This window comes from Oncorhynchus mykiss, chromosome 9 (assembly GCF_013265735.2).
Source record: "Oncorhynchus mykiss isolate Arlee chromosome 9, USDA_OmykA_1.1, whole genome shotgun sequence".
Classification (NCBI taxonomy): domain Eukaryota; kingdom Metazoa; phylum Chordata; class Actinopteri; order Salmoniformes; family Salmonidae; genus Oncorhynchus; species Oncorhynchus mykiss.
In genome coordinates, this window is record NC_048573.1 from 65185168 (window position 1) to 65211731 (window position 26564).

A 26564-nucleotide genomic window follows, 5' to 3' on the forward strand; every position below is an offset into this window, starting at 1 on the left:
AATACAACTCCGCTGCTTTGGGGAGAAAACAGAGCTTTTTACTATGCAGCATTGTGAACTGAGCTGACATTCATAGGATCAGAATCCATATGTCACAGATGATTTGATCATGAAGTCAGGTTTCATGTCAAAGTCCAGAGTCCATTTGTTACGTGCAGTTTGGCTATGGCTGGGTCTTTCATTGACTTTGTCTAAGGTCAATGAAATGTGTAACTATTTTATAGCCTAACTCATGGGCTATTCTATGCATATGAATTGCATTGCTTAAAGTTATTGTTCAGTACATTTGCCTAAAATGCTGTATTTATTTTTTTGCATTCATTTCCCCCCCAGCCCATATACTCTACAGTTATTATGAGATGTTGCCATGTTAGACTATTGCAATGTGCCTACTAGGAAAACTCTGTGCTACTACTGTTGAGTTTATATGCCATGTCCTTCATTTACCACAAGAGGAGGTTCTCTCCTGAGAAATGCAGTGGACTGGGTTCAATTATGTATATAAACCCTCAATTACTGATGCCATATATTGGCATTTGAGAGTATGCAAAGTCCTCCATAGGAATTGATGGAATTCTATTTTATTTCAATTAAAGGACAACATTATTTAAGTATTTTTTGTTGTTGTAGTGGGTTGTACTACATTTAATTGAAATACTATAGAATTCCATTCATTCCTATGGAGTACTGCTCCTACAGGGGAGTGCCACTGCCAATATGGCCGACCAGTGGCTTCAAAACTTCTCAATGGCACAAACATAGCATCAGCAATCAAGGGTTTAGATACATCATCGGTCTGAGTCAGAGAATGTTCTCTGAGCGGGATGTCATAGAAAGTCCAAAAACCTGTTTTGAATATAGCACAGCCTTCCTCTCTGGAACCCTGGCTGGAACAGGGTTCCCATGATCTCATCTGTCATCATAGTAACATAGAAGCATACTGGTATGATTCTTGGGAGCTCTACCATGCATACCTATCAGTGCTGAAGTTAAAAGTAGCTGTGTGTGCACAAAGCTAGGGAAAAGCTTCCAGTGTTGGAAGACCCAGTGTGGCATTCTTTAAAAAGTTTTAAAATATTAAATAAACGTTAAATAAATTCTGTGTTATGTACAGTAGGCCAATGTGTTATAATATTTCGGACCTGTTCAACTCTAATGACAGACAGATTTGAGGGTGTACACTTGTCAATCAAATTGAAACTGCAGAAAACAACTGTCCTTGTGCCAATATGGTTGGTGTATAGGCGCCAGTTTAATGCGCAGAAAAGCGTCTCCGCGCTTGCGCAAAGGGAGCTTGCCGCGTAGTTTTTCGGTTTTCTGTAAGAATTGAATTGGTGACGTCATCCACTGGTTCCAGAGTGCTGTGTGTGTCGGCGCTTTACACTCACCGCCATCCACTCAACGTGTTGTAACCACCAGTAACAGAGCGGTGGAGCTCCCAAAGAAAAAGGCGCTTTTATTTTTTATTTTATGGCATGGGTTATTTTCAACACTGCTGCAGTGACGGAAATCCGAGGAGATTGTGAACTAGTGGGACATTTCTAGATGAATGGTGTTCACAATATATTTTCCTTTGAAAAATAGTGTGTGGGCTTATATGGATCACGCATGCTGATACTGTATAAAACATATACATGACTGCATGAGAACAACTCGTAGGCTCACTAGGTTGTAGCAAGCCTTTCAATGTTTCTACATTTGTATCCATTGCCTACTTCTGCCAGTGAAGCTACCTTAGCTATTCTCAGTGCGTGGTTGCAGGGCGCAAAGAGAACGGACAATCGCACCGGACCATTCGGGGTGTTTGGATGAGGTGTTTGAATATATTTTTTGATCTTAGAATTCTAGCCAGCGTTATATCCAGTATTTTATATATATTTAAAAAAGCAATGACATCTGGCATTGCAAAGGTGTTGGCAATGAGGTTGTTCTTCGTGGGATTCTTGCTCAGTTTGGAGATCCTATCTCCTACAGCATCTATTGATGGTAAGTGACAGTCTAGTGTGTTGTAGCCTATTGCTTTGTGAAACTGCATGCCCACTCTTTAGCAATATAGGTCTAACATGGAATGTAGTCTATTCACCACATAGCCTACTATTGGCCCAGGACAAATGTCTTCATAACACCTATAGGCTTTAGACTCAACCAGTCTGCTAGTGATCGATATGAACAATAGGGCTGATCATATAGGTGCCATGTTTGTGAGACAGACTTCATAGGATATAGGCTATCTTGCCTGCTCACCTTTTGTCAAATGAGCATTTCATAACCACCTGTCTGTAGCCTGGCATACCTGATTCATTTAGGGTGTTATTGACATAAAACAACTGTCAACTAAACTACAGATGTGTTGAGCTTCATATGGGTTCATTTTTTCTTAAATCAAAGGGGAGTCAAAGCCATGCATGGCTACACGGACAGTGTTGTAATGCCAGCTACTCGGTTTGATTCCCATTCACAGATGAGATGTAGCCCCACGAATGATTCGAAATACTGTATGCCCTTTGTTCTTGTGCTGTTGTTGACATGCTCGTTCAATGTTGTCTTGTAAGGTTATTCAGCAGGTAGACGATACATATATCACAGCACATCCGTGAAAGGGAAAGGCCTGCGTGTCCCCAGTTCTAGGTAGGCTAGACAGACACGGCAGTACACTTTTCCTTGGATCGATCAGTAGGCTAATACGGACCCGATCAATATGACTATGGCGTATTTATGCGTGTGACTGATTTATGGGTCAGAATCTATATGGCTGTAGGCTAAGGAGTTTTTTTGTTGCGGTGATCAGGTTACACCTTCGCGGGTTCACTTCAAACCAAATCCTATTGAAAAGCTGCATGCGCTTAGAATGTAAAAAATCTTTATAAATATAGGCTATTGTCGTGACTTGTCCGGACGAGCAGCTAAGTTTAGAATGTATTGGAAACTATGCATTCATCACAACATCATATAGCCTATAGAGAACTGATTTAAATAATCGAGTAATTTTCGAGTAATTGACTATAATGATCAGCTACATTCTAAAGTGCATTCTTGCAACAGTTATACTATCTCGTGCGACATTATGGCCATGCACTTTCAGAGCGAGAACATTGTAGACAATGATTTGAAACGTCTGGCAACATTGTTGCTATACAGTGTCAAATAGACCAGCATTTGTCATATAGTGTCACTGTCATAGTTCATTTGACTTAAAGGGAATGAATAGGCTGCTCTTGTATTATAGATAACTCATACCACATTGGCTATGCATATCTAAAGCCACAACCAGATATTGGACTGAATAGTTTTCCTCATGAACATTTTGTTGTGATAGAGAGATGGACTTTACTTGTTTTGGTGTTTTAAAACCTAATGTCACTCAATAGTGCAGTAGTAAGGCAGCACAATGTGCGTTACAAAATACACTCTTACTAAACAACCCACTATTGCAAAAAAAAATACTAATAAAATAGTGATGCTCATAAATAATGCTTTGGGTTTCCAAGGCATTGAAGGCATGTTTATAAAGGTCCCTAGCAACCAATTTGAATAATACAGTTGGCCTACATCCACTCATTTAGTTCTTGAAACTAGGGATACTGAGATAGCAGTAGGTTTCCTTCTATTCACCTTCATAATCCTCCATATAATCCATATTGTTCAAATGTAGACTACTCCATAGTAGAAGCTAACAATGATGCTCTGGTATGAACATTAAAGAAAGAGACAATACTTCAGTCAATCAGTGCAGGCTCACAATTTGGGGACTGTTGGGAAACATTGGACAGTACTAAACAGTACAGCAGCTGATCGTGTTGCTAGCACTCGCCACTGATGGGGAAATGCACACTTTACCAGCAGCAGAGGTGGACAAAGTACTCAATTGTCATACTTGAGTAAAAGTAAAGATACGTTAATAGAAAATGACTCAAGTAAAAGTGAAAGTCACCCAGTAAAATACTACTTGAGTAAAAGTCTAAAAGTATTTGGTTTTAAATATACTTAATTATCAAAAGTAAAAGATGAAGTGTAAATCATTTAAAATTCCTTATATTAAGCAAACCAGACTGCACCAGTTGTATGCTTTTTTTTTGCCAGGGGCACAATCCAACACCATAGACAAAGTATTTGTGTTTAGTGAGTCCGCCAAATCAGATGCAGTAGGGATGACCAGGGATGTTCTCTTGATAAGTGTGTGAATTTGACAATTTTCCTGTCAAAATCTAACCCGTACTTTTGGCTGCCATGGAAAATTTATGGAGTAAAAAGTACATTATTTTATTTCAGAATGTAGTGAAGTAAAAGTAAAAGTTGCCAAAAATATAAATAGTAAAGTAAAGTACAGATACCCCAAAAACTACTTAAGTAGTACTTTAAAGTATTTTTTTCATAAGTGCTTTACACCACTGACCAGCAGGAATCAATCCGTCTGGAGACCCTTGTGAGTCTCCACATGAGGTTCAGGTAACATTATGTACGGCCAGACCAGTGATGGTGAAATGTTGGGAGACACTGGACAATCACAGGACAGTACAGCATCTGATCTTAGAAATACTAAACAAACATTAGCAGCAGGAATCAATCTCCGTTGATGTTTGGGTAACAGTATGTACGACCAGAGCAATGATGGGAAATGTTGGGGACATAATCTGATCTCATGTTGCAAGCAGCATGATGATGACCAATGGCACAGTAAGTGAGTGGATGCTATGCTAGAGTCCAGGGCAGAGAGAAGGGAGGGAAGGGGGGGGGTGAGTAAGTGAGTGGATGCTATGCTAGAGTCCAGGGCAGAGAGAAGGGAGGGAGGGGGGGGTGAGTAAGTGAGTGGATGCTATGCTAGAGTCCAGGGCAGAGAGAAGGGAGGGAGGGAGGGGGGTGGGGGGGTGAGGGAGTAAGTGAGTAAGTAAGTGAGTGGATGCTATGCTAGAGTCCAGAGGAGACAGGAGGAAGGAGATGAGTGTGTGAGTGAGAGAGTTATGCTGCTATGCTACTATGCTAGAGGCCAGGGTCAGGCACTTAAGCTGAAACACAATCCGGATCACCACTGGGCTCGGCTGGCTGGATGCAGCGTGAATTAAGGATTTAGGAAAAGAGGAGATTGAGGAAGCCAAGGTCAGAGGTCAGAGTTTAGGGCTAACCACTGTTCTGGTCTGGAGATGATTTATTTTTAGTTGTTCTGTTCCAGGACGATCCTGGCTAGCTGGAGATTATTTATCTTTAGTTGTTCTGTTCCAGGACGATCCTGGCTAGCTGGAGATTATTTATCTTTAGTTGTTCTGTTCCAGGACGATCCTGGCTAGCTGGAGATGATTTATCTTTAGTTGTTCTGTTCCAGGACGATCCTGGCTAGCTGGAGATTATTTATCTTTAGTTGTTCTGTTCCAGGACGATCCTGGCTAGCTGGAGATGATTTATCTTTAGTTGTTCTGTTCCAGGACGATCCTGGCTAGCTGGAGATGATTTATCTTTAGTTGTTATGTTCCAGGACGATCCTGGCTAGCTGGAGATGATTTATCTTTAGTTGTTCTGTTCCAGGACGATCCTGGCTAGCTGGAGATGATTTATCTTTAGTTGTTCTGTTCCAGGACTATCCTGGCTAGCTGGAGATGGTGTATCTATCTTTAGCTGCACAGTCAAACAACTCTGTTTAGATATCAAAGATGCAAATCCAGAAACATTGGACACTTGATGATCACATGTTAATGTTGTAATCGTGGCTAACGGTTTTAGCAAATAGCAATTGTATCATGTTACATTTGATCCCGTATGTTATTAAGGGAGAGGATATACGGTAGCCTATGTGTAGTGTTCTTCTCTGTGTGTTTCTAGTTCATTTCACCACCACTAAAAACACATAGCAGTCCTCGTACTGTATGACTCATATCTTACAGAAAAATATACAGATGGGATGCCTCCTACAGATCAACCCATCATGTGTAGGATGTACAGTATTTCTATGTCCCTTTGACATTGAGCAGACTTACTTGACCACAACAAAGGTAAAGGCTCAGCTCAGCCAACTATTGGTCAGCTGTGGAGACTTGGTTCACAAGGTGAAGAGCGAGGGTAAATTCCAGAGACGTCTGTATACCCAAGCCTTTAAAGGGGCACTTCACCATTTTTTTTTTACATTATATTGCTTATCTCCAGCACCATAATAGTGGAGATGCGATTTTCTCTACACTTTTAAAACCTTTGATTGTCTATGTTTTGTAGTAAAAAAGATAAGAAGAAAAGGTCCTAAGGTCCCTATGATCATCCACGGTTATTTTCTTTTGATGTTTTCTGTGGGTCAGGAGGTGAAGAGAGAGGGTGAATTCCAGAGGTGCCTAGACTCTGTTTTCCTGACCCTGTAATGGGCCCTGTTTCATGGCCGCTCCTCAGAACATTCATAACCAGCACTGGAAACATCTACCAGGAACATTCTAGAACATTCTGCATCCTCCACACACATTCAACAGGTCATATATTTTTACATTACTCTCTTTAGACTCTATCTTAGCCTGGATGCCATTTTGTTTCTGCTCTCGTACCCTCCCTCTCCTTATGGAATTGTCATGTTTGTCTGGACAATGACAGCAATGGAGTTGGCAAGATCACAAAGACATCTGGGACCAGGTTATCTCTGCCAAGGCTAGCCTATCACTAGCAATGGTCATCAAAATTGTTAAAAGGTTTTTCTAATAAAAATCATTCTAATCAGTTGGACAATTGATGAAGATTATCCAAACGTTTTCAGTTTTTTTAATCCAGATATTGACAGAATTATAGCACATAAAACATTTTACTGGCATGGACTGGAATATGTTCTGGGATTCTACCAATGGTATTGAGGAGTATACCACATCAGTCACTGGCTTCATCAATAAGGGCATCGATGATGTCGCCCCCACAGTGACTGTACGTATATTCCCCAACCAGAAGCCATGTATTACAGGCAACATGTGCACTGTGCTAAAGGGTAGAGCTGCTGCTTTCAAGGAGCAGGACTCTAACCCGGAATCTAATAAGAAATCCTGCTATGCCCTTCGACGAACCATCAATCAGGCAAAGTGTCAATACGGGATTAAGATTGAATCGTACTACACCGGCTCCGACGCGCTTCAGATGTGGCAGGGTTTACAAAGTATTACAGACTACAAAGGGAAGCACAGCTGCGAGCTGCCCAGTGGCACAAGCCTACCAGACAAAATAACTTCTATGCTCGCTTCGAGGCAAGTAACACTGAAACATGCACGAGAGCATCAGCTGTTCCGGACGACGGTGTGATCACGCTCTCCGTAGCCGACGTGAGTAAGACCTTTAAACAGATCAATATTCACAAGGCTGATTACCAGGACGTGTACTCCGAGCATGCGCTGACCCACTGACAACCTATTCTTGACTGAGTCTGTAATACTAACATGTTTCAAGCAGACCATAGTCCCTGTGCCCAATAACACTAAGGTAACCTGCCTAAATGACTACAGACCCATAGCACTCACGTCTGTAGCCATGAAGTGCTTTGAAAGGCTGGTCATGGCTCACATCAACACCATTATCCCAGAAGCCCTAGACCCACTCCAATTTGCATACTGCCCCAACAGATCCTCAGATGATGCAATCTCTATTGCACTCCACACTGCCCTTTCCCACCTTGATAAAAGGAACAACTATGTGAGAATTCTATTCATTGACTACAGCTCAGCGTTCAACGCCATAGTGCCCTCAAAGCTCATCACTAAGCTAAGGATCCTGGGACTTAACACCTCCCTCTGCAACTAGATCCTGGACTTCCTGATGGGCTGCCTCCAGGTGGTAAGGGTAGGTAACAACACATTCGCCATGCTGATCCTCAACACGGGGCCCCTCAGGGGTGCAGGCTCAGTCCCTTCCTGTACTCCCTGTTCACCCATGACTGCATGGCCAGGCACGACTCCATCACCGTCATTAAGTTTGCCGATGACACAACAGTGTTCACCGACAACGATGAGACAGCCTATAAGGGAGGAGGTCAGAGACCTGGCCGTGTGGTGCCAGGACAATAACCTCTCCCTAAACGTGATCAAGACTAAGGAGACTACAGGAGAAGGAGGACCAAGCACGCCCCCATTCTCATCGACGGGGCTGTAGTGGAGCAGGTTCAAACACACCAAGACAGTCGTGAAGAGGGCACGACAACGCGTATTCCCCCTCAGGATACTGAAAAGATTTGGGTCCTCTGATCCTCAAAAAGTTCTACAGCTGCACCATGGAGAGCATCCTGACCGGTTGCATCACTGCCTGGACCGGCAACTGCTCGGCCTCCGACCGCAAGGCACTACATAGGGTAGTGCGTACGGCCCAGTACATCACTGGGGCCAAGCTTCCTGCCATCCAGGACCTCTATTCCAGGCGGGGCCAGAGGAAGGCTCTAAAAATTGTCAACGACTCCAACCACCCTAGTCATAAACTGTTCTCTCTGCTACCGCAGGGCAAGCGGTACCGGAGCACCAAGTCTAGGTCCAAGAGACTTCTTAACAGCTTCTACCCCCAAGCCATAAGACTCCTGAACAGCTAATCAAATGTCTACCCAGACTGTTTGCATTCCCCCCCCCTCTTTTACGCTGCTGCTACTCTCGGCTTATTATCTATGTATGGTCACTTTAACTCTACCTACATGTACATATTACCTCAATTAACTCGACTAACCGGTACCCCCTCACATTGACTCTGTACCGGTACCCCCTTTATATCGCCTCGTTATTGTTATTTTACTGCTGCTCTTCAATTATTTTGTACTTTTATTTTTAGTAGTTTTTACATATCTATTTTGTACTTAAAACTTATATTTTTTTCTTCTTCAAAATGATTTGTTGGTTAAGGGCTTGTAAGTAAGCATTTCACTGTAAGGTCTATGTGACAAAATACAATTTTATTTTATTTTGATAAATAATGAATGGATTTAGGGATTTTTTGGGGAAATCAGGTATTCAATTTATCGTAAATAAAAGTGTACATATACAGTGGGGCAAAAAAGTATTTAGTCAGCCACCAATTGTGCAAGTTCTCCCACATTAAAAGATGAGAGAGGCCTGTAATTTTCATCATAGGTACACTTCAACTATGACAGACAAAATGAGAAAACAAAATCCAGAAAATCACATTGTAGGATTTTTAATGAATTTATTTGCAAATTATGGTGGGGAATTCAGGTATTCAATTTATTGTAAATAAAAGTGTATATATACCTGTACATTGGTGCAACGACAGTGCTTTTTTCACAAATGAGCTTGTTAAATCATCACCAGTTTGTGGAAATCGCCTGTGATTCAATGAGAAATTAACAGGCACCGCATCGATTATATGCAATGCAGGACACACTAGATAAACTAGTAATATCATCAACCATGTGTAGTTAACTAGTGATTATGTTAAGAATGATTGTTTTTTAATGCTAGCTAGCAACTTACCTTGGCTTCTTGCTGCCTTCGCGTAACAGGTAGTCAGCCTGCCACGCAGGCTCCTCGTGGAGTGCAATGTAAGGCAGGTGGTTAGAGCAATGGACTAGTAAGTGGAAGGTTGCAAAAACGAATTCCCGAACTGACAAGGCAAAAATCTGTTGTTCTGCCCCTGAACAAGGCAGTTAACCCACCGTTCCTAGGCCGTCATTGAAAATAAGAATGTGTTCTTAACTGACTTGCCTCGTTAAATAAAGGTGTAAAAAAAAAAAAAATCTGCAAATCGGTGTCCAAAAATACAGATTACCGATTGTAATGAAAACTTGATATCGGCCCTAATTAATCGGCCATTCTGATTAATCGGTCGACCTCTACACGTAATATCTAACAAATTCCACAGCAAAACCTAATACACACAAGCTAGTAAAGGAATGGGATAAGAATATATAAGTATAAAATATATGGATCAGTAGTGACAGAGCGGCTAATATGCAATAGATAGGAAGAATAGATAGTGAAGGATACATTATATACATATGAGATGAGTATTGTGAGATATGTAAACATTATTAAAGTGACTGGTGTTCCATTTATTAAAGTGTACAATGATATCAAGTCTGTAGGTAGGCAGCCGCTTCTCACTGCTAGTGGTGGCTGTTTAACAATCTGATGGCATTGAGATAGAAGCTGTTTTTCAATCTCTCTGTCCCAGCTCTGATGCACCTGCACTGACCTCGCCTTCTGAATGACAGCGGGGTGAACAGGTAGTGGCTCGGGTGGTTATTGTCCTTGATTATATTTTCTGCCTTCCTGTGACATCGGGTGTTGTAGGTGTCCTGGAGGGCAGGTAGGTTGCCCCCGGTGATGCGTTGTGCAGACCGGACCACCCTCTGGAGAGACCTGTGGTTGTGGGCGGAGCAGTTGCTGTACCAGGCGGTGATACAGCACAACAGGATGCTCTCAATTGTGCACCTCTAAAAGTTAGTGAGGGTTTTTGGTGACAAGCCACATTTTTTCAGCCTCGCTGTTGCGCCTTCTTCACCACACTGTCTGTGTGCGTGGACAATTTCAGTTTGTCGGTGATATGTACACCGAGGAACTTAAAACTTTCTACCTTCTCCACTGCTGTCCTGTCGATGTGGATAGGAGGGTGCTCCCTTTGCTGTTTCCTGAAGTCCATGATCATCTCTTTTGTTTTGCTGACATTGAGTGAGAGGTTATTTTCCTGACACCACATTCCGACCTGTAGGCTGTCTCGTCGTTGTTGGTAATCAAGTCTACCACTGTAGTGTCGTCTGCAAACTTAATGATTGAGTTGGAGGCGTGCATGGCCACGCAATCGTAGGTGAACAGGGAGTACAGGAGAGGGCTGAGAACGCACCCTTTTGGGGCCCCAGTATTGAGGATCAGCGAAGTGGAGATGTTGTTTCCTACCTTCACCACCTGGGGGCGGCCGTCAAGAAGTCCAGGACCCAGTTTCACAGGGCGGGTTGAGACCCAGGGTCTCAAGCTTAATGATGAGTTTTGGAGGGTACCATGGTGTGGAATGCTGAGCTGTAGTCAATTAACACCATTCTTACATAGGCATTCCTCTTGTCCAGATGGGATAGGGCAGTGTGCAGTGTGATGGCGATTGCATAGTCTGTGGACCTATTGGGCCAGTAAGCAAGTTCGAGTGGGTCTAGAATGACAGGTAAGGTGGAGGTGATATGATCCTTGACTAGTCTCTAAAAGCACTTCATGATGACAGAAGTGAGTGCTACGCGGAGATAGTCATTTAGTTCAGTTACCTTAGCTTTTTTGGGAACAGGAACAATGGTGGCCATCTCGAATCATGTGGGGACAACAGACTGGGATAGGGATTGATTGAATATGTCCGTAAACACACCGGTCAATTGGTCTGCGGCTAGGGATGCCGTTTGGGCCGGCAGCCTTGCGAGGCTTAACACATTTAAATGTTTTACTCACGTTGGCCACAGAGAAGAAGAGCTCACAGTCTTTGGTACGGGCCGCGTCGGTGGCACTGTATTGTCCTCAATGCACGCAAAGAAATTGTTTCATTTGTCTGGAAGCAAGACGTCGATGTCCGCAACGGAGCTGGTTTTCTTTTTGTAATCCGGGATTGTCTGTAGATCTTGAGCCATTGAATTGCGATATAATTTTGTAATGATATCAAGTATTTACAAAATATTTTGTAAGAAAGACAATTATATGTGCCACATTTGCATTAATACACCCATCAAACTAAAGTTATCTTTCTTCTCTTTCTTGTGAAGCGTTAAATTCCAGATTACGCTTTAGCAGTCTTATAGATGCCGCGGAAAGACAATTTATTCCACTGAGCCCCTTTCCGCCATTAAAGGGGTGTTTGACAGGTCATTGCTAACATTTCCTTGGTGGTAATGTTAAAGGGAAAAACCAGAAGACACAAGCAAGATTATGAAAGAGTCACAAGTGTAAAATGAAAGCAATCAATCCCGCGAGATTTAAGTGACAAGTCGATTTTGCACCCATCAAACACAGGAAATAGATGTCTGAAAGAAAACAGATCCTCAGGTGGGAGGGACATGTGCACTGATACAGTCACATAGGAATGGCCATTGATTGTGATGCTGCCTGGCCTGCAGCAGCTGCCAACTGAAGCATTTAGTTAGTCAGCTTTTACACTCTCTCAGGTGGCACACCAAGTTCTCTGCAATAATTTTCTCTGTAGTGAGATTTGAGAAAAAGTGATGTATAATTCCAATTTAAGTACTGTATGTGAAGTGTAGGGAAGTGGAGCTGTGCCCTTTGGAACTAACATGCAAACAGGTCTCCATGTTTTCACAAAGTAGCAGTTTAGCCTTTGAATAGCTTGTAATAAAGAGCTTATGGCGGTGGGTGTTAACTAATACTTCCTTTCAGGAGACAATGCAGCTTGAACATTAACAGAACTGTTAGTGAAATAATAATGTGGAGACAGCCTTGACAATAACTTTATAAAATCCTTTCCTCTATAGCATTGTAGATTCAGCCTGAGCTGAGACTGGAGGCTAGAGGCAGGGTGTTTCCCAAGTGGCACTGCCATAATGCACTACTATCTCCCCGTACGAAAGCTTGAGGCTCACAGATGAGTGTTTGTTGATGGTGAGTAGAAGGGGTGTGTTCTAATTGGTGTTTTCTGGTAGCAGCTACACAACTGTTTACTCTATTTAGCTCCTATAAGACCTGGAAGGGAGCAGATCGGTTTATTGAACAGAATGGGGGTAACATCTGTGTGGGTGTTGATGTGGAAGGGAAGGATAGAAGATGTCTTGGATATCTCTTTAGGTTATAGAAACTAGGCTTTGTCTCTCTTTTTCTTTCTGCCTCACTGTTTTGGTTGTCAGTTGTGGTATGCTTCACCATTGCCTAAACCACAAATAGCAACATTCTCAGGCAGTTCTTTTTAAATTGACGCATACTTGATTTGAGTTCCCAGAAAAAAACGCTAGAGCTAGACATGTAAACAAGTATACAACCCAATGCTTCCTAATTCAGATAAATGAAATGCTTATCTGTCTTTTCCATGCATTTTACACAAGGAGTAATTAAGCATAACTGGTCGTAACGTTTGCCTGACATTCGACACAAACGTGTGAATCCTGGCTTTGTGACTGAACATTGTCTTGTAGTTTTACTATCTCTGATGGAGAACTTTGCACCTAGTGCAGGAGCTGGTTCTGGAGCTGGCCCGGGGGGTTCGGTGAGGCAGACAGGCCGCTGGACCACGTTGATCTCTGGTGACGTTACTCTGAGCACTCTTCCAGTCTTCCAGTTTTGCAGTCTTAGTTCCACCTCCAGAAACACCTAGGCTGTTCCAAGGCTGGGTGTGTGTGTGTGTTTGCGCTCAATTGGAGAATCAATTTAACAGGAGGCCCCAAGTTCCTCCACTCTGCTGCCTGCTTTCACACTTGGCCAGATGAGGAGAGAGGTAGCTGATGTGACTGCTGCCATGTTTCAAACCTGTCTGCTTTTGTTAGTCACAGCTGTTGAACTCAGATTCATGATGTGTCCGAAATGGCCCCCCTTCCCCTATCTAATGCACTACTTTTGACCCTGACCAGAGCCCTATGGGGAATATGGTTCCATTCGGGACTTAACCACTCTGTGATAAGAGGCTTGGCTGGCTATGCATGTGGCACACATTAGGATCAAAATGAATCACTATCCCAGTACTGAGCTCTTTGATGAGGAGGTGGTGGGCAATGTAGACTTCACAGAGGTGATTCCTGCCTTTTAAAAGCTTTTTGTTTAGATATCCTTGACTGGGCATGCATGTGCAGATACACTTTGTCAGACAACTTTGTCAGTGACTTTTTCATCTTTACAAAGCAAGTCTTTGTATTTAACCAAGGGAAAGAAGAATATCTATTTAAATGTAGGTTGCAGCCCATTTATACATTGTTTATGGTTCATTCCTGGCTATTATTGAGCCAGACACACTCACTCCTCTCAACCTACACCACTTTAATGTGATTCTGAGTGGTTTGGGCTAGCAGAGATCCAGAGAGATCCCTACACATTAAACAATATAAACCTTGAATACAAAGAGAATCCTTTGAACTGAAATAAGTTCTCTTGTTTTTTTAAACATACACTACCGTTCAAAAGTGTCACGCCCTGATCATAGAGAGCCCTTGGTTCTCTATGGTATTGTCGGTCAGGGCGTGACTATGGGGGTGTTCTAGTTTTCCTATTTCTATGTTGGTGTGCTTGGTATGGTTCCCAATTAGAGGCAGCTGATTATTGTTGCCTCTAATTGGGGATCATATTTAAATTCTCCATTGTTCCCACCTGGGTTGTGGGATATTGTTTGTGTATGTGCTTGTAGCACCACTGAGGTTACGTTTCGTTGCTTGTTTATTGGTTTTTGAGAAGTTTCACTGCAAATAAAGATGTGGAACTCAACCCACGCTGCGCCTTGGTCCCGTCCTTATTACGAACGTGACAAAAAGTCTGGAGCCACATAGAAATGTCCTTGTTTTTGAAAGAAAAGCACATTTTTTGTCCATTAAAATAACATCAAAGGTCTTTGTTTCTGTCCATTTTGAGCCTGTAAGTGAACCCACAAATGCTGATGCTCCAGATACTGAACTAGTCTAAAGAAGTCCAGTTGTATTGCTTCTTTAATCAGCGCAACAGTTTTCAGCTGTGGTAACATAATTGCAAAAGGGTTTTCTAATGATCAATTAGCCTTTTAAAATGATAAACTTGGATTAGCTAACACAATATTCCATTGGAACACAGGAGTGATGGTTGCTGATAACAGGCCTCTGTACGCCTATGTAGATAGTTCATTAAAAATCAGCCGTTACGAACTGCAATAGTCATTTACAACATTAACCATGTCTACACTGTATTTCTGATCAATTTGATGTTATTTTAATGGACAAAAAATGCGCTTTTCTTTCAAAAACAAGGACATTTCTAAGTGACCCCAAACTTTTGAACAGTAGTGTATTTCTGAAAGATTTGCTATATAATTCCTCCCACAGTCTTTGTTTGCTGATTTGGTTTCAGAAGCCATGCAGCGAGGCTTTTGTTTATGGCTTTTGTAGAGCTGCAATGAATGAATGCCTCAGTTCCATTTATGTGGTCTAGAGTTGGTTCATTTTGTGGCTCCCATGTTCTGTTTTCATAACAGCTGAACCTTGGTTGGCTTTCCCCATGTGGAAGGCAGTGTAGTGAAGTGTATGTAGCCTGCTGTGTTGTGTTACGTATGCAGGGGCTGCTGGACAGAGTGAGTTGACAGCAACTCGTAATCATTATAGGCTCCTCTCTGTATGTCTATCAATTTCCTTATCTCTTTCTATTTCTCTCCCTGTCCCTCCCTCTCTCTCCCCCCAGCTGTTGTTTGTATGCATGTTCAACTACTTTGAAAAATGCCTGCTGTTAGGCATTAGAATGAGCTTGAATGACCCATGGATATTGTCTGGGGGCAGTAAACTGGTTAATTCTGCTAGCTAGATAGCTGCAGTCAGGTACTGCATGGCCAGAGGTTTCTCAGCTTCTTTAGCACAAAGCTAAGGGGCCGTTCCTGTTGGATGGGCACTGCACAGAGCCTCCATTGAATAAGTTTGGACCGAGGGTTGGGTAGTGTGCGTGTGCGTGCGTGCGTGCTTGTGTGTCTGCTTGTCACAGAGTGTGGATGGATATAAGTCTTAGTATGTACGGTGTGTTGCAGTGAGTGTCTTTGAGTTTAATTTTCTCTAAATATTTTCACCCTTCTTGGTAACACTTTACATTAAGTTGCTCTTATACCTGTGTAGTAACACTATTATTAACCACATGATTATATAGTTAGTGTATAGTAGAAGAACAACTAAACGTGTTACATGACATCCGATTGAACAAGAAAAACATAAAGCATTGGACAAGTGTTCTGACAAAACACTTCCTGTTGTAGAACCTCTTCCTTACATCTTGTTTTTGCTCTCACAGTCAGTGCTACTAAATAATACCCAGGGATAACATCTAGCTTCTCTGCCCTCTTTCTCTCCTTCCCTCAGTTCTCTCTCCTGCTCCTTGTTTGGTTTTGATTGTTACTTTCAAAGCGAAGGATTCTTGTTTTGAAATATTTCTGCTTAACTGAGCAACAGATAAATGACTTCAAACTGGACAACAGAGGTCTAATTACATACCAGTGGTTGGTTTAGTCTGTGTTTGGAACTCTGTAGAACTGCATGGAACTCTGTGGAAGTTCAAAATTCCATATAATGGAGAAAGCGGGAAGGAGAGAAGTGATATGTGGGAAACTGCTGTCTTTCTCCACCTCTCTGTCACCCCTACACACACACACACACCATACACACACACACACACACACACACAACACACACACACACACACACACACACACACACACACACACACACACACACACACACACACACACACACACACCACACACACACACACCACACACACACACCATACACACCACACACACACACCACACTCACACACCATACACACACACACACACACACACACACACACACACACACACACACACACACACATACACACACACACACACACACACACACACACACACACACACACACACACACACTCCAAGAACGCAGAGTACTCTGACTCCGTTCATTTCAGATTCCCATTTGGACTCTTATCTTGTAATACTGTGTAATAGAATCCAATCACTATCGCCAGGCTCGGGAAACGACCCACTGGGAAATAGGAAGGTTAACATGCTGCTGTTCCACTTTGGTGAGCTCAGTGATAGAACATGTGGAAGTGTTTCTAGCATTTTAGTGTGCTCACTTAGTAAACATTTGCGCTGTCTCTCTTAAGGCTGTGTTCTAGTTAGGTGACAATTGCAACCTTTCCTTGGCATGATGGAACACTTTTGACTGATTTTGATTAATTGAAATCAATTAACTGGGTCGTAATCTATGGATTTCACTTGACTGGGCAGAGGTGCAGCCATGGGTGGGCCTGGTGGGCCTGGGAGGGCATATGTCCACCCACTTGGGAGCCAGGCCCAGCCAATCAGAATGAGTTTTCTTCTCACAAAAAAAGCTTTATTACAGACAGAAACACTCCTCAGTTTCATCAGCTGTCCTGGAGGCTGGTCTGCAGGTGAAGAAGCTGGATGTGGAGGTCCTGGGCTGGCGTGGTTACACGTGGTCTGAGGTTGTGAGGATGGTTGGACTTACTGCCAAATTCTCAAAAACCATGTTGGAGACAGCTTATGGTAGAGAAATTAACATTCAATTCACTGGCAACAGCTCTAGTGGACATTCATGCAGTCAGCATGCCAATTAATCACTCCCACAAAACTTGAGACATCTGTGGCATTGTGTTATGTAACAAAACTGCACATTTCAGAGTGGCCTTTTATTGTACCCAGCACAAGGTGCACCTATGTAATGATCTTGCTGTTTAATCAGCTTCTCGATATGCTACACCTGTCATGTGGATGGATTATGTTGTCAAAAGAGAAATGTTCACTAACAGAGATGTAAACACATTTCTGCACAAAATTTGAGAGAAATAAGCTTTTTGTACATACAGAACATTTCTGGGATCTTTTATTTCAGCTCATGAAACATGGGACCAGCACTGTACATGTTGCGGTTATATTTTTGTTCAGTATATGCACCTTATTTACATAAGTATTCAGACCCTTTGCTATGAGACTCGAAATTGAGCTCCGGTGCATCCTGTTTCCATTGATCGTCCTTGAGATGTTTCTACAACTTGATTGGAGTCCACCTGTGGTAAATTCAATTAATTGGACATGATTTGGAAAGGCGCACACCTGTCTATATACAGTGCCTTGCGAAAGTATTCGGCCCCCTTGAACTTTGCGACCTTTTGCCACATTTCAGGCTTCAAACATAAAGATATAAAACTGTATTTTTTTGTGAAGAATCAACAACAAGTGGGACACAATCATGAAGTGGAACGACATTTATTGGATATTTCAAACTTTTTTAACAAATCAAAAACTGAAAAATTGGGCGTGCAAAATTATTCAGCCCCTTTACTTTCAGTGCAGCAAACTCTCTCCAGAAGTTCAGTGAGGATCTCTGAATGATCCAATGTTGACCTAAATGACTAATGATGATAAATACAATCCACCTGTGTGTAATCAAGTCTCCGTATAAATGCACCTGCACTGTGATAGTCTCAGAGGTCCGTTAAAAGCACAGAGAGCATCATGAAGAACAAGGAACACACCAGGCAGGTCCGAGATACTGTTGTGAAGAAGTTTAAAGCCGGATTTGGATACAAAAAGATTTCCCAAGCTTTAAACATCCCAAGAAGCACTGTGCAAGCGATAATATTGAAATGGAAGGAGTATTAGACCACTGCAAATCTACCAAGACCTGGCCGTCCCTCTAAACTTTCAGCTCATACAAGGAGAAGACTGATCAGAGATGCAGCCAAGAGGCCCATGATCACTCTGGATGAACTGCAGAGATCTACAGCTGAGGTGGGAGACTCTGTCCATAGGACAACAATCAGTCGTATATTGCACATATCTGGCCTTTATGGAAGAGTGGCAAGAAGAAAGCCATTTCTTAAAGATATCCATAAAAAGTGTCGGTTAAAGTTTGCCACAAGCCACCTGGGAGACACACCAAACATGTGGAAGAAGGTGCTCTGGTCAGATGAAACCAAAATTGAACTTTTTGGCAACAATGCAAAACGTTATGTTTGGCGTAAAAGCAACACAGCTCATCACCCTGAACACACCATCCCCACTGTCAAACATGGTGGTGGCAGCATCATGGTTTGGGCCTGCTTTTCTTCAGCAGGGACAGGGAAGATGGTTAAAATTGATGGGAAGATGGATGGAGCCAAATACAGGACCATTCTGGAAGAAAACCTGATGGAGTCTGCAAAAGACCTGAGACTGGGACGGAGATTTGTCTTCCAACAAGACAATGATCCAAAACATAAAGCAAAATCTACAATGGAATGGTTCAAAAATAAACATATCCAGGTGTTAGAATGGCCAGGTCAAAGTCCAGACCTGAATCCAATCGAGAATCTGTGGAAAGAACTGAAAACTGCTGTTCACAAATGCTCTCCATCCAACCTCACTGAGCTCGAGCTGTTTTACAAGGAGGAATGGGAAAAAATGTCAGTCTCTCGATGTGCAAAACTGATAGAGACATACCCCAAGCGACTTACAGCTGTAATCGCAGCAAAAGGTGGCGCTACAAAGTATTAACTTAAGGGGGCTGAATAATTTTGCACGTCCAATTTTTCAGTTTTTGATTTGTTAAAAAGGTTTGAAATATCCAAAAAAATGTCGTTCCACTTCATGATTGTGTCCCACTTGTTGTTGATTCTTCACAAAAAAATACAGTTTTATATCTTTATGTTTGAAGCCTGAAATGTGGCAAAAGGTCGCAAAGTTCAAGGGGGCCGAATACTTTCGCAAGGCACTGTAAGGTCCCACAGTTGACAGTGCATGTCAGAGCAAAAACCAAGCCATGAGGTCGAAGCAATTGACTGTAGACTTCTGAGACAGGATTGTGTCGATGCGCAGATCTGGGGAAGAGTACCAAAAACTGTCTACAGCATTGAACGTCCCCAAGAACATGGTTTCCTCCATCGTTCTTAAATGGAAGAAAGATTGCAAACCAGAAGACCATGTCTATCAGCACCATCTTGTTCTGCCTCAGAGAGATAGATAAGTAGTTCTATAGTGCATAGCAGAAATCATCCATTTATGGGCTGCCATACAGATATTCGATCTACTGCACAGTGGAAGTTCTACCCTCCACTTATAATAAACATGTTAGCCCCTTAGCAAACCCCTAACCACCGTTATTCTGGCAAATTCCAAAATCTCCATGCTCCTCTTCTTTTGAAGCATGTATCTTCTCTGAGGCAGAGAGAGAGGCAGAGAGAGAGAGAGAGAGTGGAACACAATTAGACCCAACCAAATCATTAGAAAACAAAATTATAATTACTTGACACATTGGAAAGAATTAACAAAAAAACAGAGCAACCTAGAATGCTATTTGGCCCTAAACAGAGAGAACACAGCGTCAGAATACCTGACCACTGTGACTGACCCAAACTTAAGGAAAGCTTTAACTATGTACAGACTCAGTGTGCATAGCCTTGCTATTGAGAAAGGCCGACTTAGGCAGACATGGCTCTCAAGAGAAGACAGGCTTTGTGCTCACTGCCCACAGAATGAGGTGGAAACTGAGCGGCCCTTCCTAACCTCCCCCCCAATGTATGACAATATTAGAGACACATATTTCCCTCAGATTAAACAGCTCCACAAAGAATTAAAAAACAACCACTTTTGATAAACTCCCATATCTATTGAGTGAAATGCCACAGTGTTCCATCACAGCAGCAAGATGTGTGACCTGTTGTCACAAGAAAAAGGCAACCAGTGAAGAACAAACACCATTGTAAATACATTATATATATATATATATATTCATGTTTATTTATTTTGCCTTTTGAATTTGAACTATTTGCACAACATTGGACATTTATAATGTCTTTATTCATTTTGGAACTGTTGTGAGTGTAATGTTTACTGTTACTTTTGATTTTTTATTTAACTTTTGTTTATTATCTAGTTCACTTGCTTTGGCAATGTAAACATATGTTTCCCATGCCAATAAAGCTCTTAAATTGAAGAGAGAGAGAGGAAGAGAGTGAGAGTCAGAGAGAGAGGCAGAGAGAGATGAGAGAGAAAGAGCCCTACACTTGAAATCAATGAACAGGTTCTGGAATGTGCTGTGAGGGTCTGGTTTTGATTTATAAAGAGAGAGAGAGAGTGGGGATGGCGGGTTGGCCATATTGAGGGAGACAGATAGGGAAGGATGGAGGGAGACAGATAAGGAGGGAGAAAGATAGGGAGGGATAGAGGGAGACAGATAGGGAGGGATAGAGGGATGGAGGGAGACAGATAGGGAGGGATAGAGGGATGGAGGGATGGAGGGAGACAGATTGGGAGGGATAGAGGGGTGGAGGGAGACAGATAGGGAGGGATAGAGGGGTAGAGGGAGACAGATTGGGAGGGATAGAGGGGTGGAGGGAGACAGATTGGGAGGGATAGAGGGGTGGAGGGAGACAGATAGGGAGGGATAGAGGGGTGGAGGGAGACAGATAGGGAGGAATAGAGGGGTGGAGGGAGACAGATAGGAAGGGATAGAGGGGTGGAGGGAGACAGATAGGGAGGGATAGAGGGATGAGGGAGACAGATAGGGAGGGATAGAGGGTTGGGGGGATGGAGGGAGACAGATAGGGAGGGATAGAGGGATGGAGGGAGACAGATAGGGAGGGATAGAGTGTTGGGGGGATGGAGGGAGATAGATAAGGAGGGTTGAGGAGATGGAGGGATAGAGGGTTGGAGGGATGGAGGGAGACAGATAAGGAGGGATAGAGGGTTGGGGGGATGGAGGGATGGAGGGAGACAGATAGGGAGGGATAGAGGGTTGGGGTGATGGAGGGAGATAGATAGGGAGGGATAGAGGGTTGGGGGGATGGAGGGAGACAGATAGGGAGGGTTGGGGGATGGAGGGATGGAGGGAGATAGATAGGGAGGGATAGAGGGTTGGGGGGATGGAGGGATGGAGGGAGACAGATAGGGAGGGATAGAGGGTTGGGGGGATGGAGGGAGATAGATAGGGAGGGATAGAGGGTTGGGGGATGGAGGGAGACAGATAGGGAGGGATGGAGGGATGGAGGGAGATAGATAGGGAGGGATAGAGGGTTGGGGGGATGGAGGGAGATAGATAGGGAGGGATGGAGGGAGATAGATAGGGAGGGATAGAGGGTTGGGGGATGGAGGGAGACAGATAGGGAGGGATGGAGGTAGATAGATAGGGAAGGAGTGAAAGTGTGTTCATGTGTGAGTAGGAAAGTGGGTCAGTAATGGGGTGTCCCTGCTGGGCTTGGTGTCTGGAGACCTCTGTCATTTGGCTGCCTACTCTGCTGGTTAAACAGTGGATGACATACTGTACCGACCTGCCACACTACTAGTCTATACTCTGCTGTGGTCTCTTTCTGCTATGCTGTCTCGAGGTCGTTTATGCTCTCTCTTTCTCTCTCTATATCAGTAGTCTTGTTCTCTCGCTCTTTATCCCGACACACACACACACACACACACACACACACACACACACACACACACACACACACACACACACACACACACACACACACACAGTGATGTGATCGATGAAGCTGACTGTGGTTTTGTCTCATCCTGCCCTCTGCCACCTCATTGACATTCACCAGCAGAGTGTGAAGAGCAGAGCTCTTATCTGTGATGAATTGATAATTACCTCAGATGTGCCTTATGCTTATTTGTAAATACAGCACTGACAAACCATAACATCAATTAATAGTAAGGCCACATGAACATAACATTGTATCTTGCAGTCCTACTCATAAAGTATCTCTGAGTTGGATTCTGATGTAGGATCAGTTTAGCCTTTTAGATTATAATGAATAAGATTATATGGACAGCAGGGAGTTGATCCTAGATCAGCACTCTTACAGGACAGAGCACTTTCTCCTGACTGTCTAGTCACACAGATACTGGCATACAGTAGACTCCTGTAACCTACTCAGACAGATATGTGAAAAGCCTTCCACTGCTCAGGTATTTAATGGACAAATATTATGGCAAGTATTACAGTGGGCCAGGCTGACTGAGAGTATTCTTCAGCTTCTAGTGTGTACTGAGAGGGGGTGGTTGAGAGAGAGGGAGAGGAGAGAGTTGAGGGGCAAAGAGGATGAGAGGGAGAGGGGGGAGATTTGAGGGAGGGAGAGGGGAAGAGTTGGGGGAGTGTTGACAGAGATAGAGGGGGAGAGTTGGAGAGTTGAGGGAGAGAGAGAGAGTTGATGGAGAGCAGGAGAGTTGGGGGAGAGAGGGATAGGTGGAGAGGAGAGGGAGGGAGAGAGGCTGTGCTTTTATATTTGAGGCTTCTCTACAGTACTACTCTCTTTCTCTCTGTCTCTCTCTCTGTGGTCACCAGAACATTCTGCAACTTCATCAAAGGTTGACATGAATAGCCTTTCTGATGTCACTGAAGGAAAATCCCCACATAATATGTTTGAATAGTGGTTTAAAAAAGGCTTCAGTGCTGTTATCAGTAGAGCTGGTACGATACCAGCATCACAATATGTTTTCCACAGCAAAAATGTAAACACGAAGCAGACTTACTCTTTGGTCCTTTAAAAGCCTGCTGTATGTAAAATATTGTGTGCTTTCGCTTGGAAAATACATAAATGTGACTCTGGATGACAACAAAATGATATCTGTTTCCAACATTAAGGATCTTTTCCTAAAGAAATTAAATCCGCTTCATGTTTTGTTTCCTTGCAACGATACTCATGTGTATTGCGATACTGGTATCATCCTGGCCCTAGTTATCATTAGAATGGGGCTGTTGGATGTTGAATGGGGCTGTTGGACGTTGACTGGGGGTGTTGGACGTTGAATGGGGGTGTTGGACGTTGAATGGGGCTGTTGGACGTTGACTGGGGGTGTTGGACGTTGAATGGGGGTGTTGGACGTTGAATGGGGGTGTTGGACGTTGAATGGGGGTGTTGGACGTTGAATGGGGGTGTTGGACGTTGAATGGGGCTGTTGGACGTTGACTGGGGGTGTTGGACGTTGAATGGGGGTGTTGGACGTTGAATGGGGGTGTTGGACATTGAATGGGGCTGTTGGACGTTGAATGGGGCTGTTGGACGTTGAAGGGGGCTGTTGGATGTTGAATGGGACTGTTGGACGTTGAAGGGGGGTGTTGGACATTGAATGGGGCTGTTGGACGTTGAATGGGGGTGTTGGATGTTGAATGGGGCTGTTGGACATTGAATTGGGCTGTTGGACGTTGAATGGGGCTGTTGGACGTTGAAGGGGGCTGTTGGACGTTGAAGGGGGGTGTTGGACATTGAATGGGGCTGTTGGACGTTGAATGGGGCTGTTGGATGTTGAAGGGGGCTGTTGGACGTTGAATGGGGCTGTTGGACGTTGAAGGGGGCTTTTGGACGTTGAAGGGGGCTGTTGGATGTTGAATGGGGCTGTTGGACGTTGAATGGGGCTGTTGGATGTTGAAGGGGGCTGTTGGACGTTGAATGGGGCTGTTGGACGTTGAAGGGGGCTGTTGGATGTTGAATGGGGCTGTTGGACGTTGAATGGGGCTGTTGGATGTTGAATGGGGCTGTTGGACGTTGAAGGGGGCTGTTGGATGTTGAAGGGGACTGTTGGACGTTGAATGGGGCTGTTGGACGTTGAATGGGGCTGTTGGACGTTGAATGGGGGTGTTGGACGTTGAATGGGGCTGTTGGATGTTGAATGGGGCTGTTGGATGTTGAATGGGGCTGTTGGATGTTGAATGGGGCTGTTGGATGTTGAATGGGGCTGTTGGATGTTGAAGGGGGGTGTTGGATGTTGAAGGGGAGTGTTGGATGTTGAAGGGGAGTGTTGGATGTTGAAGGGGAGTGTTGGATGTTGAAGGGGGCTGTTGGGTGTTGAATCGGGCTGTTGGGTGTTGAATGGGGCTGTTGGGTGTTGAATGGGGCTGTTGGGTCATACAGCTCAGGAGAAGTTCTCCTCCTACAACGCCTGCCTATACAATTAGGCCTATAGAGATATTGATATTTTTGTCTGATAACCACTACATTGTCTTATGGGAGAATATATGGAAGTGGGGAGAATGTTTTGTTAAGACAGTGGTAAAACCTTTCCTTAAATTATAGGTTACAAAGGTTGTATAAGTAGTTTATAAGTCGATAGTAAACATTGCAGCAACATCAGCAAGCATCAACTATACTTGTTTACTTCTAATTTATAAACTACTTACAGCCTTGTTCAAGTCCTGTATAACATTGTAAAGTGTTAGGAAGATCTTTGGCCTTAAAGTGAAACTGGATCACTAATTTGTGTGTTCTTATTAGGCCTAATAAACACTCAGGGGACAGCTGTTTATCCTCAGGCCGTCAGTCAAGAGGACGATGGCAGTCGCTGACGTCACAGCAGTAAACATATCTTCAACTGCTCGTCACTGATCTTGTTTTCAGGTGTTTTAATCTCTTTCAGTGAAGTATCCTGATCTGACCTCAGTACAAACATACCAACCCCAATCACTCACTCATTCTCAAACCCTTTACAACCATGTATTCAGTTGTGTAACCCCAGACAAGAATTTAAAGACCAACGTCCTTAATCAATCATCATCAACTCCAATATCTAACAGTCATTCTGTTGTGGCTGTTTTCCTTTTGGATAAATGCAGTGAGGTGAAAAAGCATTCATTGATGGATGTTTCCAAAGCAGGTTGACGTTTGTCACTAGTCTGTCCTGGGGGTCGAACTGAGCCTTTTCCCCTTAGATAGGAGAGCTGCAAAGTCAAAATGTGTGATATTGTAAAAGAATGAATGAAAACAGAAATGAGCTAATGTAAGATTAGGGTTAGCAGTGTGGTTAAGGTTAGGGTTAATGTTAGAGTTGGATTTTATGACTTTGTAACTGTGCTAGCTAGTGACCACTGCAGAGCTGCCTCCAGAGCAGGATTCATGACGATAAATGCTAACCTGCGTTTCCAGAGGTCCAGTCATAACAGTGTCAATGTAATAGCAATACTAATGTAATCAAGTCACCTTTCAGCGGTGGCAGGAAAATAAAGTCATTTAACTGGCATTGCCAGCTTTAGCTTCAGCTGGCATCATGTCCTTATGCCTCTGCTGTTTACTGTTGGGTCCAGCCAGTCCCAGCAGGCCAAATAAAGGCCTTCTTCATTCATTACCTCTAACCTGTACCCCCGCAAACTAACTCGGTGTAACGATGTGCGTTGAGAGTCAGGAAGCAAGTTCGGAGAGTGAGTGTTTTAATAAATAAACGCAAAACAAGAAACACAAACAACGCACAGACTTAACACTGGAACAGAAACAATAACACTTGGGGAAGCGCAAATGCGATGGCGGTAGGCTATAGCAGTTATTTATTCAGACCCATAACCATTCAATCTCTGTGAAGAAGCCTAATTCTACTCCTATATTACTATTATTTTATATATATACTGTACACCACTACACTCTGCCCGTGCAGGTCCCGGAAAATCTCGTCAACAAAGGCCTGGAAGACTGATGGAGCATTCATCAACCCGTACGGCATGACGAGGTACTCATAATGCCCTGAGGTGGTACTAAACGCCTTCTTCCACTCGTCTCCCTCCCGGATAGGCACCAGGTTATAAGCGCTCCTGAGATCCAGTTTTGTGAAGAAGCACGCCCGTGTATTGACTAGATCGCACTAGCGATGAGAGGCAGGGGGTAGCTGTACCTCACAGTGATCTGATTGATCCCTCGATAGTCAATACACGGGCGCAGACCCCCAACCTTCTTCTTCACAAAAAATAAACTTGAGGAGGCAGGTGAAGTGGAGGGCCGAATATATCCCTGCCCCAGGCATTCGGAGACATATGTTTCCATAGCCACCGTCTCCTCCTGTGACAGAGGACACACGTGACTCCTGGGAAGTGCTGCATCTACCAGGAGATTTATCGCACAATCCCCCCGTCGATGAGGTGGTAATTTAGTCGCCTTCTTCTTACAGAAGGCGAGAGCCAAATCGGCATATTCTGAGGGGATGCACACGGTAGAGACCTGGTTTGGACTTAG

General features: G+C 43.5%; 1 protein-coding gene across 3 annotated transcripts in view; it reads left to right on the forward strand.

The window, feature by feature from the left end:
• The first annotated feature begins 1401 nt into the window (after positions 1 to 1401).
• LOC110531237 (low-density lipoprotein receptor-related protein 1) overlaps positions 1402 to 26564 on the forward strand; it is a 214679-nt gene continuing 189516 nt past the window's right edge. For all 3 annotated transcript variants that reach the window (XM_036988705.1, XM_036988706.1, XM_036988707.1), the window contains exon 1: positions 1402 to 1986. In XM_036988705.1, the coding sequence (XP_036844600.1) occupies positions 1809 to 1986 (178 nt within the window). In that variant the 5' untranslated portion in view covers positions 1402 to 1808. The remainder of the gene's footprint in view (positions 1987 to 26564) is intronic.